This window comes from Nicotiana tabacum, chromosome 5 (genome assembly GCF_000715075.1).
Source record: "Nicotiana tabacum cultivar K326 chromosome 5, ASM71507v2, whole genome shotgun sequence".
NCBI classification, from domain to species: domain Eukaryota; kingdom Viridiplantae; phylum Streptophyta; class Magnoliopsida; order Solanales; family Solanaceae; genus Nicotiana; species Nicotiana tabacum.
In genome coordinates this window covers 38,283,402-38,298,020 of record NC_134084.1, presented here as the reverse complement: position 1 = coordinate 38,298,020, position 14,619 = coordinate 38,283,402, and the positions used below count along the sequence as shown (strand labels likewise).

Here is a 14,619-nt window from a genome sequence, read left to right as displayed (position 1 = left end):
CTATTTCACTATTGAGTGCCTCTTTTCAATATGGTGATTCGGAAGACGTCATGGCTTCTTTAAACGTACGAGGCTCATTTTCCAATAGAAACATCACAAAGTCATTTCCAAATGAAGTAGATGTTCGTTGGCGCTTGCTGTATGTTGGTTCTTCCTTATTTGTTGTACTTTCTTTAGTTCCTTCCCGGGGTCGTTTGGTTTTTTCCACAAACGATTCATGTTCCTTTTTTATATGGATATATATTTTCAAACAATTTAGCATTATCTGATTCCATCACCATATTAACATGAATGTTAGGATTTTCTAATTTACACACCTGAAAACGATATGCTCTACTATTTGTAGCATATCCTATGAAAACACAATCAACTGTTTTCGGTCCTATCTTAACCCTTTTAGGTGTAGGAACCTGCACTTTTGCTAAACACCCCCACACTTTGAAATAATTCAAGTTGGGTTTCTTTCCTTTCTATTGTTCATATGGAATGGATAGTGTTTTGCTATGGGGTACTCTATTGAGTATTGGATTAGCCGTAGAATAGCTCCCCCCCACAAGTTTTGGGGTAAACCTGAACTTATCAACAAAGCATTCATCATCTCCTTTAAAGTTCTATTCTTTCTTTCTTTCCGTAATCTCATTATATTGAGGTGAATACGGTGCAGTTGTTTGGTGAATAATTCCATATTCCAAACATATTTCTTCAAAAGATGATTCGTATTCACCGCCCCTATCAGTTCTTATCATTTTGATCTCTTGTTTAATTGAGTTTCAACATTATTTTTGTATTGCTTGAATGAGTCTGTTGCTTCATATTTACTATTAAATAGGTAAATATAGCAATATCTAGTACTGCCGTTAATGAAAGTTATGAAGTACTTTTTCCCACCGCGAGATGGTATTGACTTCATGTCGTAAATATCCGTATGAATTAAGTCTAAAGGATTTGAATTCCTTTCAACTGACTTATAAGGATGCTTAACATACTTTGATTCCATACATATTTGACATTTCGAGTTATAGCATTCAAACTTAGTCAATACTTCCCAATTAATCATTTTTCGCAAAGTTTTGAAGTTGACGTGGCCTAACGTTCATGCCATAAATTATTTGACTCAAGCAAGTAAGAAGAAGCTGAAATTTTATTCATATCAATGGCAATTACATTGAGTTTAAAAAGGCCCTCAGTTAGGTAACCTTTTCCTACATACATTTCATTCTTACTAACTACAACCTTGTCGGAAACAAAAACACACTTAAAACAATTCTTGACTAGAAGTGATGTCGAGACTAAATTCTTCCGCATTTCAGGAACATGAAGAACATCTTTTAGAGTCACAATCTTTCCAGAAGTCATCTTCAAAGCTACCTTGCTCGTTCCTTCAATTTTTGCAATAGCAGAATTTTCCATAAACACTGTCGCGTTGGGTCCAGCGGGAACATAAGAAGTAAACAACTCCTTGTTAGCACAAACATGTCGAGTTGCTCCCAAATCAATTCACCATTCTCTAGGATTTCCGACTAGGTTGTATTCTGAAAGCATGGCACATAAGTCGTCTATTTCACCATTCTTCTCAATTATGTTTGCTTGACTTTTCTTCTTGTCCTTCTTTGGTGCACGACATTCAGTAGCCTTGTGTCCAACCTTTCCACAGTTGTGGCAATTACCTTTGAATCTCTTCTTGCTTAGATAATTATTTGGTCCAGACGGCTTCTTTCTCTTTTTACTCGCTGAAGCTTCCTCAACAATATTTGCACACATTATTGTTGAATTTCCACGAGATTTCTTCTCAGCAGCCTTATTGTCCTCTTCAATCTGTAGACGAACAATAAGGTCTTCAAGCGTCATCTCCTTGCACTTATGTTTCAAGTAATTCTTAAAGTCCTTCCACAACGAAGGCAATTTTTCAATAAATGTCGCAACTTGAAACGCTTCATTTATGACCATACCTTCAAAGAAAAGTTTGTTAATAACAGTATAATTAATACTCTTAACATAAGTATTAATTTGGATCATACCTTCGGCAAGGAGATCATGGATAATGACTTGAAGTTCTTTTAACTTGGGATACCATAGATTTGTTATCCACCATCTTATAATCTAGAAATTTGGCAGCCACAAATTTCTTAAGTCCAGCATCTTCAGTCTTATATTTCTTTTCCAATGCATTCCACAGTTCCTTTGATGTTGCAATGTTACTATAAACATTGTACATGTCATCTTCCTTCCTACTTAAAATGTAATTCTTGCACAAGAAATCAGAGTGCTTCCAAGCCTCAGGAAGCGCTCGTTGTCAAGGTTCCTTCGGGCACAACTGGAACATCCTCTTTAATAAATCTTTGTAGACTTAGAGTGGTGAAATAAAAGAACATCTTTTGCAACCATCTCTTAAAGTCAACACCAGAAAATTTTCCCGACTTTTTCGCTAATGGCATAGCCGTTGCAGGTGCAGTAGGACGGCTAGGACCTGGCATCCCCGAAACTGTGGTAGCAGTAACAGTCACAACATGATCAATTTGTTCTTCTCCGTTAGTCATTTATGTCAATATGACACAAACAGATTCAGTAAATGGTGAAGTATTTAATTCTTCAACCCAAGACAACACAGTAAAGAGATTATTCTTCAAACAGATTTTAATACAATGAAGAGATTATTCTTCAAACTGATTAGGAGTAGAAAAATCCCATAGATTTTTAATCTCCAACAAACAGTAACGTTAGGAGTAGAAAATCACGAAAGTTTTAGTCACTTTGAAAATCAGAACAACAAGGATATATATATAAAATAAGATTCTTTAAGCTTGTTAGAAACTCTGATTTTATAAGTGACTAAAACAGAAAAATAGATGAACAAAAATTAGCAGTATTATGTCCCGAGCCCACAAATTTCTTGTGTGTCCTTAAAGAATCTTATCCTCTCACTGTTGTCCAAGGTTAAAGGATAAATTCTTCCTAGGATAGAACGGAACTTCCAACTTAGCGGTAGTGGCGCTTCAAACCACTAAGTTATCAACAAACTCAAAATAATGGTGCAAATCACACGACCGGCTTACTTTGTTTTGAAAGTAATGATGCAGAAAGAAGAAGGAGATGAATCAGAAGATTTCAGGATAAAAAATTATGAAGGAATGACTGCCTATTTATAGCCAACGGATTTTTGGATTGAAAGGGTGTGAAAGTGGCTGTTCACACTGCAGATGGCTATTCGTGAAATGCAGCCTCTCTCTGTTTCTAGAACTTGCGGGAAAGTTTTAATGCGAGAATATTTAAAATAAAATTAAAGACGGAAATTAATTTAATTTACCTTTACAAATAACGATCACTCAAAATATTAATATAAAATATTAATATTTAGTAATTTCATTTTGTTGGTCCAAAAAAATAAGTTAATCAATTGACCGAAGACGAAGCCGAAACCGAGCGAGCGAGCGACGACGACGGCGCGAGGCCCATTCCTCTTAGCTCCTTTTAAGAGCTTAAGGAAGTGCTTCTATATTTATACCCAACAAAATACTTGTCTTTAACCAAGGAGGGACAAAGTGCAAAAGCCAAAATTACCTTTTTATCTTCTTCCCTCATTTTCCATTCACACTATCACACTTCAACCTCCAAAAAGGTACATGTTTTTATTAAATTCTTTTAGGAGGAATATTACCTTGTGAGGGTGCTAGATTCAAGATGAAAAGAGATTTAGTTTTTCTCACTTCACCTAATTTGGCAAAAAACTCACAGCATCTCTAGGAAAACTACAATGCTAATCCTGAAAGATATATAGATGAACGCATACAACATTATTCAATTGTATACGCCAGCATGTAAAGCGAGATCTTTTCAGGAAGAAATTAGAGGATTACTGATTGATTGACCCCAAAAGTAAAAAATGATGGTTCGACATTCCTCAGTGAAAGGAATTGCTATTCAGAGATCAAAAAGGAATATTGGTGCCTCGGAAGACTTGGTTCGTAGTCCCTTATCATGGTATCCTCGGATTCTTTCCTCCATACCACATAGAAGTCCAATAGCTGCATATACCGGTGTTCAAATCGAACCGAAAAATCGTACCAAATCAAAAAGTCAAACCAAACCGATTAAAAATCCCGATTAGATATGGTTTGATGTGGTTTGGTTTTGAGTAAAAAAACACAAAGCGAACTGACCTATAAATATATAATTTTTATACATACTTTTACGGTTTTATATAGAATTTTCTTTAAAAAAAATGTCCTGAAATATTTGCGATCTTCTTATGGTATGTAATATTTAATAGAACTATGAAGTGCATTAACTTTTTATTTACTTTAAATAATGAGTTGTATCACTTTCTTATCAAAAGTTATTAAAATGCGTCAATCATGTCTTTGTTCTTCAATATTCATATGTCAAAATTTCTTATATCTTTTTTCAATTTTCACATGGTATTTTGATCACTTAAAATTAAATAGAACATATTTAGGTGTCATGTTAATTTTTATGTTTAATTATTAAATTCGATAAATCTTCAAAGCGTACTTCAACGAAAAATTATTTTTAAAGGACTAAGAAAATAACTATCATGTGTTACTAGCTAAAATGAGAATAGCACGGCTAATCAAGCAGATTAAAGCGGCAGAAATAAGTGGATACAAGATAAATTCTTCGTGCTAAAAAAAATGTTAATTATACAAACAATCATAACCGGGAAGAGCCTTTCCGAAAGTGATATTTTTGTATGTTAGAAATGTCCTCGTACTGTGGATTTACTAACGATTGCTCCCATAACTGATAAGAAAAACATCAAAATTCTATTTTAGGTGCTTCAACTGCGGTTTGTCACTCTACTATTATTAGTAAGGAGATAATTTTTTTAAGTTAATGTCATCAGAGGCAACGGGACATTGTAACAGTGCATTTCAGGGTGGTTATTACAATTTTCATAAGATCTTTAGGGATCTAGGTGCAAACTCGTCTAAACATATCCCATATCAGATCCAATAAGTACGATATTAAAAACTTAAAATGATTAAATAGGTATAGTGTGATCATGTAAGTATAATGAGATCTCTGAAGTAATTATTATAAAATCAGGAAGGCGACAAACTCATATTGATGTAACATGTTCTAAAACATATCTGTTTTCAATCTTTTAGAATAGTCTTTACCAATATAACCTTTAAAAATTGAAATTTTTGTAAAGAAAACTTTATTGCTTTATAATTGTATCAACGTGGTTGGTACGCAATAAAAAAATAACTCGGATTCCTTTCTCTATTTCTTTATAGTATAATAGTACTAATACGGATGGTATGCTAAATAAAAAGAAAAGATTAGATTCCTTAATCCGTGCAATATTCTTTTCAGTTGTGCTCCAACAAAATGAGCATCATTTATTGATTTTTATCAACCATCCATCTCTCTCTCTCTTATTTTCGTAAGTATTTATTTGTTCTAACTAATAAGTGAAGCTTTCAACTATCTTTTTTTAAAAAAAAAATATGAATAGAAAATATTGTTAGAGCAATAGAGTAGTTCAAGATACAATATGGACATGTATAATGATTAATATTTAGTTCAAAGGTAACGTTGAAGGAATTGTTCTATGTAGTACCGAAACCAAACAAGTGATAAAACAGTACTTTTATAACAATTTTACAGAGATTTTTGTCAAATATGCAAATCGAAAACTTGAATCTTTTGAGATTTTTTTTTTTTTTTAGAGATTTTGACCGAATGACTCCTTAAAAAATGATAAATGATAATATAATATCTAAAGTTGACTTATGTGATTTAATATTTTACAATAAACAACTTAACATATGAACAGGAAAAAGCATATGGAGCTGTCATATGTTATATGGCAACTCTTTATGACTTTATTTAGTTTTCTACTCCCTCCGTTTCATATTAAATGACGTAGTTTGACTCGGCACGGAATTTAAGAAAAAAGAAGAAAGACCTTTGAAACTTGAATCTTAAAAACATAAGGGGTAAAGAGTTTGTGGGACCATAACATTTGTGTGGCTATAAAAGCTTCTCACTAAGGGTAAATGGGTAAAATGAAAGAGCTTAAAGTTGAATTATTTTCAAATTTAGAAATGTGTCATTTATTTTGGAACAGACTAAAAACAAAAGTATCTCATTTAATATGAAACGGAGGGAGTACTATTTTATCCGTATTGTTTCATCTTTGCATTTTTTCAAATTCGGCTCTTAATAGCTTTTGAGGCTAAAAACTGCTCTACGGTTAATTATGAAGCGAGACCCATAACTCTGTACGTAAAGTAAAGAAGCAAAATATTGAAATGGTAGATAGCATAAAGTAGATGATAAGTTACAAGTACCTTGCGTTTTTTTTATGATCTAACAAACTTACTATCAAGAACCAGATAAGGAACCCGTTACACAATCTCAAGATCTTAATATCGAAAGGTTCCAGTTTGGGATATGGCTCAACTCTTCAGAGTCGAAGGAACAGATGAGGGAACAGGTCCCTACTAGCTGCCGAGGTGACTGTACGAAGTCAACTCTCCAGCTGAAAAAGTTGCTGCCTGCACACGCTACAGTACAGAAACAGTGCAACAGTCAACTTTCTGTGGAAGGCTTTTTACCTACCTTGCTTACATAATTGTAAGTGATGTCACACATGTATTATTAACATCAAGGAAGGTAAAACACATCACTTGAACACTTAGAGAATTTACTGAATCTCTCTCACGTGACTGATCATCCAGCAAGCAATTCTCAAGTGCATCAAGAACAAAGAACAAAACAACTACGGACCAGTTTCCACATCAAGTTATTGTTTGTCCTTAGTTGAGTTGTAACTTTGTAATAGTTCTTCAAGTGTTATTACTACTTAGCTTGTTTAGAAGTATTCTATAGGAAACTCTTTGTAAATTTTAAACCTTCGCGTTTGAGTCTTCGCTAGAGTTAGTCGAGTTGTAAAGTCTTTGTAATAAAGTTATTACAAAGTGGCTTGTAATAAAGTATTATATGTTAGTGATGGATTAAGAAGTTAATTCCAAGATTGCATAGGTTGTAATCTAAAAGTTGCTCAGTAGTGAAGTTGAAATCCCACAAGGGTAGGTCGTGGTTTTTAATCACGTTGAGCTGGAAAGTTTTCACGTAAAATTCCTCTTGTCATCTACTTACTGTAGTGTGCGTGTGTTATAGTAGAACTGATAGAGAACATGGTTCTTTATAGAGTTTGGTGGACCCTTATATTCTATCAATTGGTATTAGAGCGGGTTCTTTCTATCAGATTAACACCTAAAAAGAATCCTCATGGCTTCTCCTCCAAACTTCGAAGAAGACCAGTCTACTTACAGACCTCTAAGGTTCAATGGTAAATATTATGGATGGTGGAAAACAAGGATGCACGATTTCATCATGGCTGAAGATTCTGAGCTATGGATGTTATATGTGACAGACCCTTTTTCCCTACCAAGAACCTTGGCGACCCAGTTGTAGCCATTTCCAAGACAAGGAAAGAATTTGATGACGCTCATAGAAAGGCCATATAGAAGAATTTTCGTGCAATGAAATTTTTGGTGTGTGGCATTGGTCCTGATGAATACAATAGGATATCGACATGTCAATCAGCCAAAGAAATCTGGGAAGCTCTTTAGAAAACTCACGAAGGAACAACGCAGGTAAAGCAATCCAAGATAGATATGCTCACAACTTAATACGAGATCGTTAGGATGAAAGATGGTGAATCTATTAAAGATATGCATACCTGGTTCACCTCTATCATTAATGAGCTTCATTCTCTTCGTGATATTATTCTAAGAAATAAGTTTGTCAGAAAAATCCTCAGTGTGCTGCCCAGTTCTTGGGAAAGCAAAATGAATGCCATTACAAAGGCTAAGGACTTGTAAGAGTTAACTATTTATGAGCTTGTCGGCAATCCAAAAATATATGAAATAAAGAGAAAGAAGGAAAGTGAAATAAGAGAGCCTAAAAGAGAGAAGAACCTGATCCTCAAGACAGACAGCAATGTTACAAATGATGTGGATAGTGATGTGGCTTACTTGACAAGAAGATTCCAGAAGATGGTTCGCAGAAATGGAGGCATTCCAAAAATGGGGAAGTTCCAGCAAGCCAAAAATTATGACCTCTGTCATAAATGTGGCAAGCCAGGACACTTCATCAAGGATTGCCTTCTCCTAAATCAAGAGCAGTACAAAAAAAACTTTGACAAAGCAGCCAAGAGGAACTCAGTTCCTATTAAACACTTCAATAGGAAAAATGCCGCTGGCAATATTGTAAAGCAAGCTCTTGCTGCATCGGGAGACTCTTCCAGTGAATTTGAAGAAGAAAATGATCATGGTGATAGTTCAATGATGGTAGTGGAAAGTAAAGCAACTGAGTATGATTCAATCTTTGCCTTGATGGCTCAGTCTGATGATGATGAATATGATGGCGATGATAAGGTAAATATTCTGGATGTTCAGAGAAATCTAAAATCTTATTCTCCAACAATAACTCAAATCATTAGTAAATGTGTTAATTGTGCTTATCACAGTCTTTATAAATGATAAAGATGCTTTGATTGTAGAGTTAGGAGAAGTAGAACAGACTAGAGATGACCTAGTAGTTACTGTAGTTGATCTAAAAGAAACAATTGAGAACCTGAAGAAAGAAAAGAATGCCTTAGATGAAAAAATTGCAAATGTAAAACAAGAAAAAGATGATCTAATGGTTGTTATGGTAGACCTAAAAGAGACTGCTGAGAGTGTAAGTAGGGAAAAAGATGTCTTAATTGAGAGAGTTGCTAGTATTGAGCATGAGAGAGATGACCTACTAGTGGTGGTGGTGAATTTGAAGTAAACAATTGGGGAACTTAAAATGGAGAGTAGGCCTGAAAATTCTCAAAAAGGAAAGAAAGTTGCAAGTTAGTCACACATTAAGGTTGAAAGTGAGTTAAATTCAGTTGAGTCTAGTATGTATGATAAGCTTGAGAAAAACAAACAACTTCAGAGAACTAGGTAGAGTGAAGAGTGATCTTGAAAAATCACTCAAGTGGACCCGGTCCTCTGATGCTATAACTTCCATGTACACCAACAATGGGGAAAACATGCAGAGGATTGGGTTTAAAAGGGAAAAGATTCCCCACAAACCTCATAGCAAGTACGTTATTGTACCTAACAATTGGCTTTGCACTTACTGCGGTAATAATGTGCACTTTAAAGAAAACTGTAAGGCCAGATTTCAGTCACAATAGAAAAACAAATCTTTTGCTGATAAAGTAACTACTGGTCGAGAACCTGGTCCTTCGTATAAAACAAGCATGATGCCTGCATGGACCAAAAGATCCCTCATTCACCCCTTTCCTCATTATAAGGGACCCAAATTAGTTTGGGTTCCTAAAGCTAACTCTTGATTTTCTTGTACAGGGAACATTGAAAGGAAGCAACCTATAATGGTTCATCGATAGTGGCTTCTCAAAACATATGACTGGAAGTACAAATGATTTTCTTTCACTTAAGGCCCTACAAGGAGGGGGTATATTCTTTGGAAATGGCAAGAAAAGATACATTCTGGGAGTTCGAAGGATTGGAAAGTCTCTCTATCACTCAATAAAAAATATGTACTACGTGAACGCATTGAAGTACAACTTTCTAAGTGTTTCCCAAATCCGTGACAAGGGAAACAAGGTGAAATTTATGTCAAAAATCTGTACAGTCACAAACCTGGTAACTGGCGAGGTGGTGCTAGTGGCAAAAAGATACAAGAATATCTATGTAGCTGATTTTGAGTCTCTGAAGAATGCTGATCTAAGCTGTCTAAGTGTTGTTGCTGAATTATGGCACATGAGGCTTGGTCATGCAAGTTTCACGTTACTGAAAAAGTTAGTTAGAAAGGTCATGGTTCATGGTCTTTCCAAGTAAAGCTTTAAGGATCACAAAGTATGTGATGCATGTGTAAAAGGGAAGCAAGTCAGATCCTCATTCAAGCCCAAAAAGGAAGTCAGTACCTCCAGGGCACTTGATCTTCTTCACATGGATCTATGTGGACCTATGAGGGTGGAAAACAGGGGAGGAAAGAAATATATCTTTGTTATAGTTGACGATTACTCCAGATTCACCTGGACTCTATTTCTCAGAACCAAGGATGAAACCTTTGAAGTGTTTGTTGCCTTCGTCAAAAGGATTCAAGTGAAGATGGGTAATAAAGTTGCCTGCATTAGACCTGATCATGGGACAGAGTATGACAATGTCAAATTTGATGAGTTCTGCACTGAAAATGACATCACTCAAAATTTTTTAGCTATAAGAACACCTCAACAAAATGGTGTTGTAGAGAGGAAGAATAGAACTCTTGCAGACATGGCAAGAATAATGCTAACTAACAGTTGGATCGTAAAGTATTTATAGGTAGAAACTGTCAATACTGCTTGCTACTTACTGAACAGGTACATGATCATGTCCCTTCTGAACAAAACGCCATATGAACTTCTAAATGGAAGGAAGCCCAAGCTGACACATCTAAGGACTTTTGGGTGTAAATGCTTTGTTCACAACAATAGAAAGGAAGCCCTTGGAAAATTCGATGCCAAAAGTGATGAAGGAATTTTTCTAGGATACTCGTCACCAAGCAAAGATTACAAAGTATATAACAAAAGGACTCAATGTGTTGAGGAAAGTATACATGTGATCTTTTATGAAGCTCACCTATCCGGTGAGAAGGACAGACGTGTTGACTAAGATAAATAGCACTTATCTGTTCTAGGTGAAGTGATTGACATGGAAAATGGAAAGGCAGACATGCTGAGTCATGTAAAGGAATCCAGTGAGGATAATGCAAATACATCTCCATCCATTGGAGAGGAACCTGGTCCCCGATTACAACAACTGAAGCTGAAAATAGAGTTGTTGATACAGTCCAAGGTACTCCACTTGCTGAAGTAAGAAATGCCCAAAAAGCTCAGTCAGACATACCTGAGTCCTCTACCAATGAGATTCAGGTACCAAACTGGAAGCACAAAAGCTCACATCCTCTTAACAAGATAATCACCCCTCTCGACTCAGGAGTTCAAACCAGATCAAAAGGAAGAAACACTCTTTCCTTTTCAGCCTTTCTTGCCCAAATAGAGCCCAAATATATTAAAGAAGCATTGAAAGATGCATACTGGATCACATCCATGCAAGAGGAGCTGTATCAATTTGAAAAAAACAAGGTATGACACCTGGTTCCTCGACCTGCAGATCGAACTATCATCGGAACAGGGTGGGTGTTCAGGAACAAATTTGATGAGTTTGGAAATACATTAAGAAACAAGACAAGGCATGTAGTTCAAGGATACAATTAGGAAGAAGGGATCGATTATGATGAAACATTTGCTCCAATAGCTCGAATGGAAGCCATTAGAATTCTTATTGCCTTTACATCTCATATGGAGTTCACACTATTCCAAATGGATGTCAAAAGTACATTTCTAAATGGCTATCTGAGAAAAGAAGTCTATATCAAGCAGCCTCCTGGTTTTGAGTGCCAAGAACATCTTCAGCATGTGTTCAAACTGGACAAGGCATTGTACGGTTTAAAGCAGGCTCCCAGGGGTTGATATGAAAGATTGTCAAAATTCCTTCTAGAAAATGGCTTTGCAAAAGGGAAAATTGACAACACTCTTTTTCTAAAGAAACGAGGGAGGAACCTACTCATAGTTCAGGTGTATGTTGATGATATCATCTTTGAAGCCACAGCTGATTCTCTTTGTGAAGAATTTACAAAACTCATGGGAAGTGAATTCGTGATGAGTATGATGGGAGAATTAAATTTCTTCTTTGGAATTCAAGTGAAACAATCTTAGAAGGGAACATTGATAAGTCAGTAGAAGCACATCAAAGAGCTGTTGAAAAGGTTCAACATTGAAGCATCAAAGGTTATCAATACCCCTATTTCAACAACTACCAATCTAGTGGAGCACCCGGTTCCTTGTAAATCAGACCATGTATAGAGGGATCGTAGAGTTACTCATGTATCTCACTGCAAATAGACCAGACATTGTTTTCAGCGTGGGTCTCTGTGCAAGGTTTCAATCCAATCCAAAGGAATCTCATCTGAAGGCTGCTAAGAGAATATTGAGATACCTAAAAGGAACGAAGGATCTGGTTCTCTACTATCCTTCAGATGGCAACTTTAATCTTATTGGGTATGTTGACGCTGATTTTTACAGGACATCTGGTGGACAGGAAGAACATGTCTACCTCTTGCTGTGCTCAACTACTGTGGATCAAGCAACAGTTGGAAGACTTTGGAGTGCTCTCAAATTGTGTTCCTCTCTTATGTGATAACACAAGTGCACTCAACATGGCAAAAAATCCAGTTCAACATAAGAGGACCAAGCACATTGATGTACATCATCACTTCCTTAGAGACAATGCTGAAAAAGGGTTTATATGCATGAAATTCTACAGCACTGAAGATCAAATTGAAGATATATTTACCAAAGCTCTGAGCAGAGAACACTTTGAGAAAAATCGTCTAACATTGGGTTGATAAAACCCAACTAAGAACCTGGCCCCTCAATGATTGGCTATGAAAGAAATGTTCAGGTAAAATTAGCTACAAATTGTTTTCTGGCAAAGTCTAACTCATATCTATACCGTTATAGGTAGACACGCTTGATGATTACAGAGTAAATAAGTAGTTGAGGCAGTATACGCTGGTAAAAAGGCTATAGCTTACAAATACAAGATTAGTCAAGGAACCTAGTTCTCATGACACAGGTTAGTAGTTTCTCTGTTCTCTCGTACACAATTTTGAACAGTTAAAACAAGTGCCATGTCATCAGCATGTCAGTTTTTAGCCTTGTGTCTTTTTGAACCCAAATGTCTCATCCGTTATAATCGACCTAACTCCCTAAAAATTGGCACCCTTTCTAACCGGTCTTTCATTCATCATAAATACATCTATCACTGTCATTACACTCTTCATATCAACACTTCAAAACCCGTTTCCTTTTCTTTCTCTCTTCAGTCTACCAAATCATCTATCTTCTTCTCACCATGGCTGAAAATCAAGTAACCTCTAGTGTTCCAAGCAACAACCCCCACTGAGTCCTCACCAATTGAAACACCAATACCAGACTCTTTTATCCACACTACTACTAGCTGAAACCCTAGAACAGAGTCACCCCCACATTCTATCTTATCTTCTACCCAATCGAGTTCTGGTTCTCAAAGGAGTCACAAAATATCGACTCCCAAAAGATTTACAGCCCAGAGCTCTTCTCCTACTTCGCAGAAAAAGGGGGATGAAAAGAGTACTGCTGAGAATGACGAAAATTAGGAAATCTCAAGTTCTCCTATGGAAGTAAGGTCGAAGGTAGATCAAATTGAGGGGTTTGAAACCGTTGACTCAACAAAGACTGCCCCTAATCTCGTGTTTACAGTGAGGATAGTCTTAAGACTCAAGGGGAAGAGTTTGAGACTGTTGGAGAGGGTAATGAGCTTGTGCCTGTTGAACTATTTGCATAGGAAGGTGCTATTGGGGAACCTGCTGGAGGACTTGATCCCCCTTTAGAGGATACAACTCAGGGGTCCTTTTAGGAATCCCAGGACAGTACTGACCCTGCTCCCTCTTCTCAGTTAGATGATGAGCCTCTAAGTGTGGTTGTGCCTAAGATAAGACCTATGTCTGAAGAACATAGGGAGGATAGTGAAGGGGATTCAAATGATTTGCCAATTGCAAGTCTGCCTAGGCGTACATCAGTTGTTGATGAAGAGACAACTCCTAAGCAACCCACTACAAGGTTGCAATACAAGGAGGCTCTTGAGTCTGCGATTAAGAACAATCAAGCTAAGTCAAGGAGATGAAAATTAGTAAAAGATGGCAAAGTTGTGAATGAGAAGATAGAGGGTGTTGTGAATGTGGATGAGGAAGAAGTTGAGAAACCTAGCTCATTGACTAGAAAACTCTCATAGAAGAATGATCTCCCTAAGCCTAAAACGGGATCTTCTGTGTTTACTAAAAGTCTGAATAAGTCTGATGATGTTGTTGTTTAACCAAAAATCTGAGTCTTTGGTCAAAGTTAAAAAAAATTTCGGGTTACTGATAATCAGGAGACGAAAACAAAATATTTTTGAGAATGATGGTAAAGAAGTAAATAGTTTTGTATTTCAGTAAGATCCCAATAATATTTCGTATCCTTACAGATGATGAGTTCTTCTCCTTTTATAGCTAATCCTAGGAGAAGAGGTAATGCCTTTGTCTTAATGAGGCAATTATGAGCAATAAATGACATTAAAAGAAATGTTACACAATCATTTCTTTTTAAAACAAATATTCTAACATATTTGATATTTAATGCTATATTTAAACTCTTTTACGTCATCAGATCCGTATCTTCAACTTCTTCCGATCTTCGGTCTTTAGATGACTTGGATATGTATGAGACTCGTACCTATTTTAGTAACGGTCCGCACCAATGTTTCTTTCTTTTTCCCTTATCTGTTGTCACCCGTGCCTCTTGGCTATTTAGTGTATTTTGACCATTTGACCAATCCACGTGTAATGCCACGTCACCTATAATGTAAATTCAGTTTTTTCCCAATACAGATAGTCCCCCCACTTTCCATTTATTTATCAAGTAAATAATTGGGAAGTGGATTTTCATAAAAAGAAAATTTTTGCCGT

The 14,619-nt window shown here is 36.1% G+C and overlaps 1 protein-coding gene across 1 annotated transcript; it reads right to left on the bottom strand.

Moving 5' to 3' along the window:
* Positions 1 to 1,497: 1,497 nt before the first annotated feature.
* LOC142180755 (uncharacterized) lies at positions 1,498 to 2,537 on the bottom strand. The gene is made up of 3 exons (XM_075252822.1): positions 2,371 to 2,537; positions 2,047 to 2,228; positions 1,498 to 1,949 (listed from the first exon to the last, which is right to left on the bottom strand). Exons 1-3 carry the CDS (start codon positions 2,535 to 2,537, stop codon positions 1,498 to 1,500), a joined length of 801 nt encoding a protein of 266 aa, XP_075108923.1.
* Between the last annotated feature and the right edge of the window lie 12,082 nt (positions 2,538 to 14,619).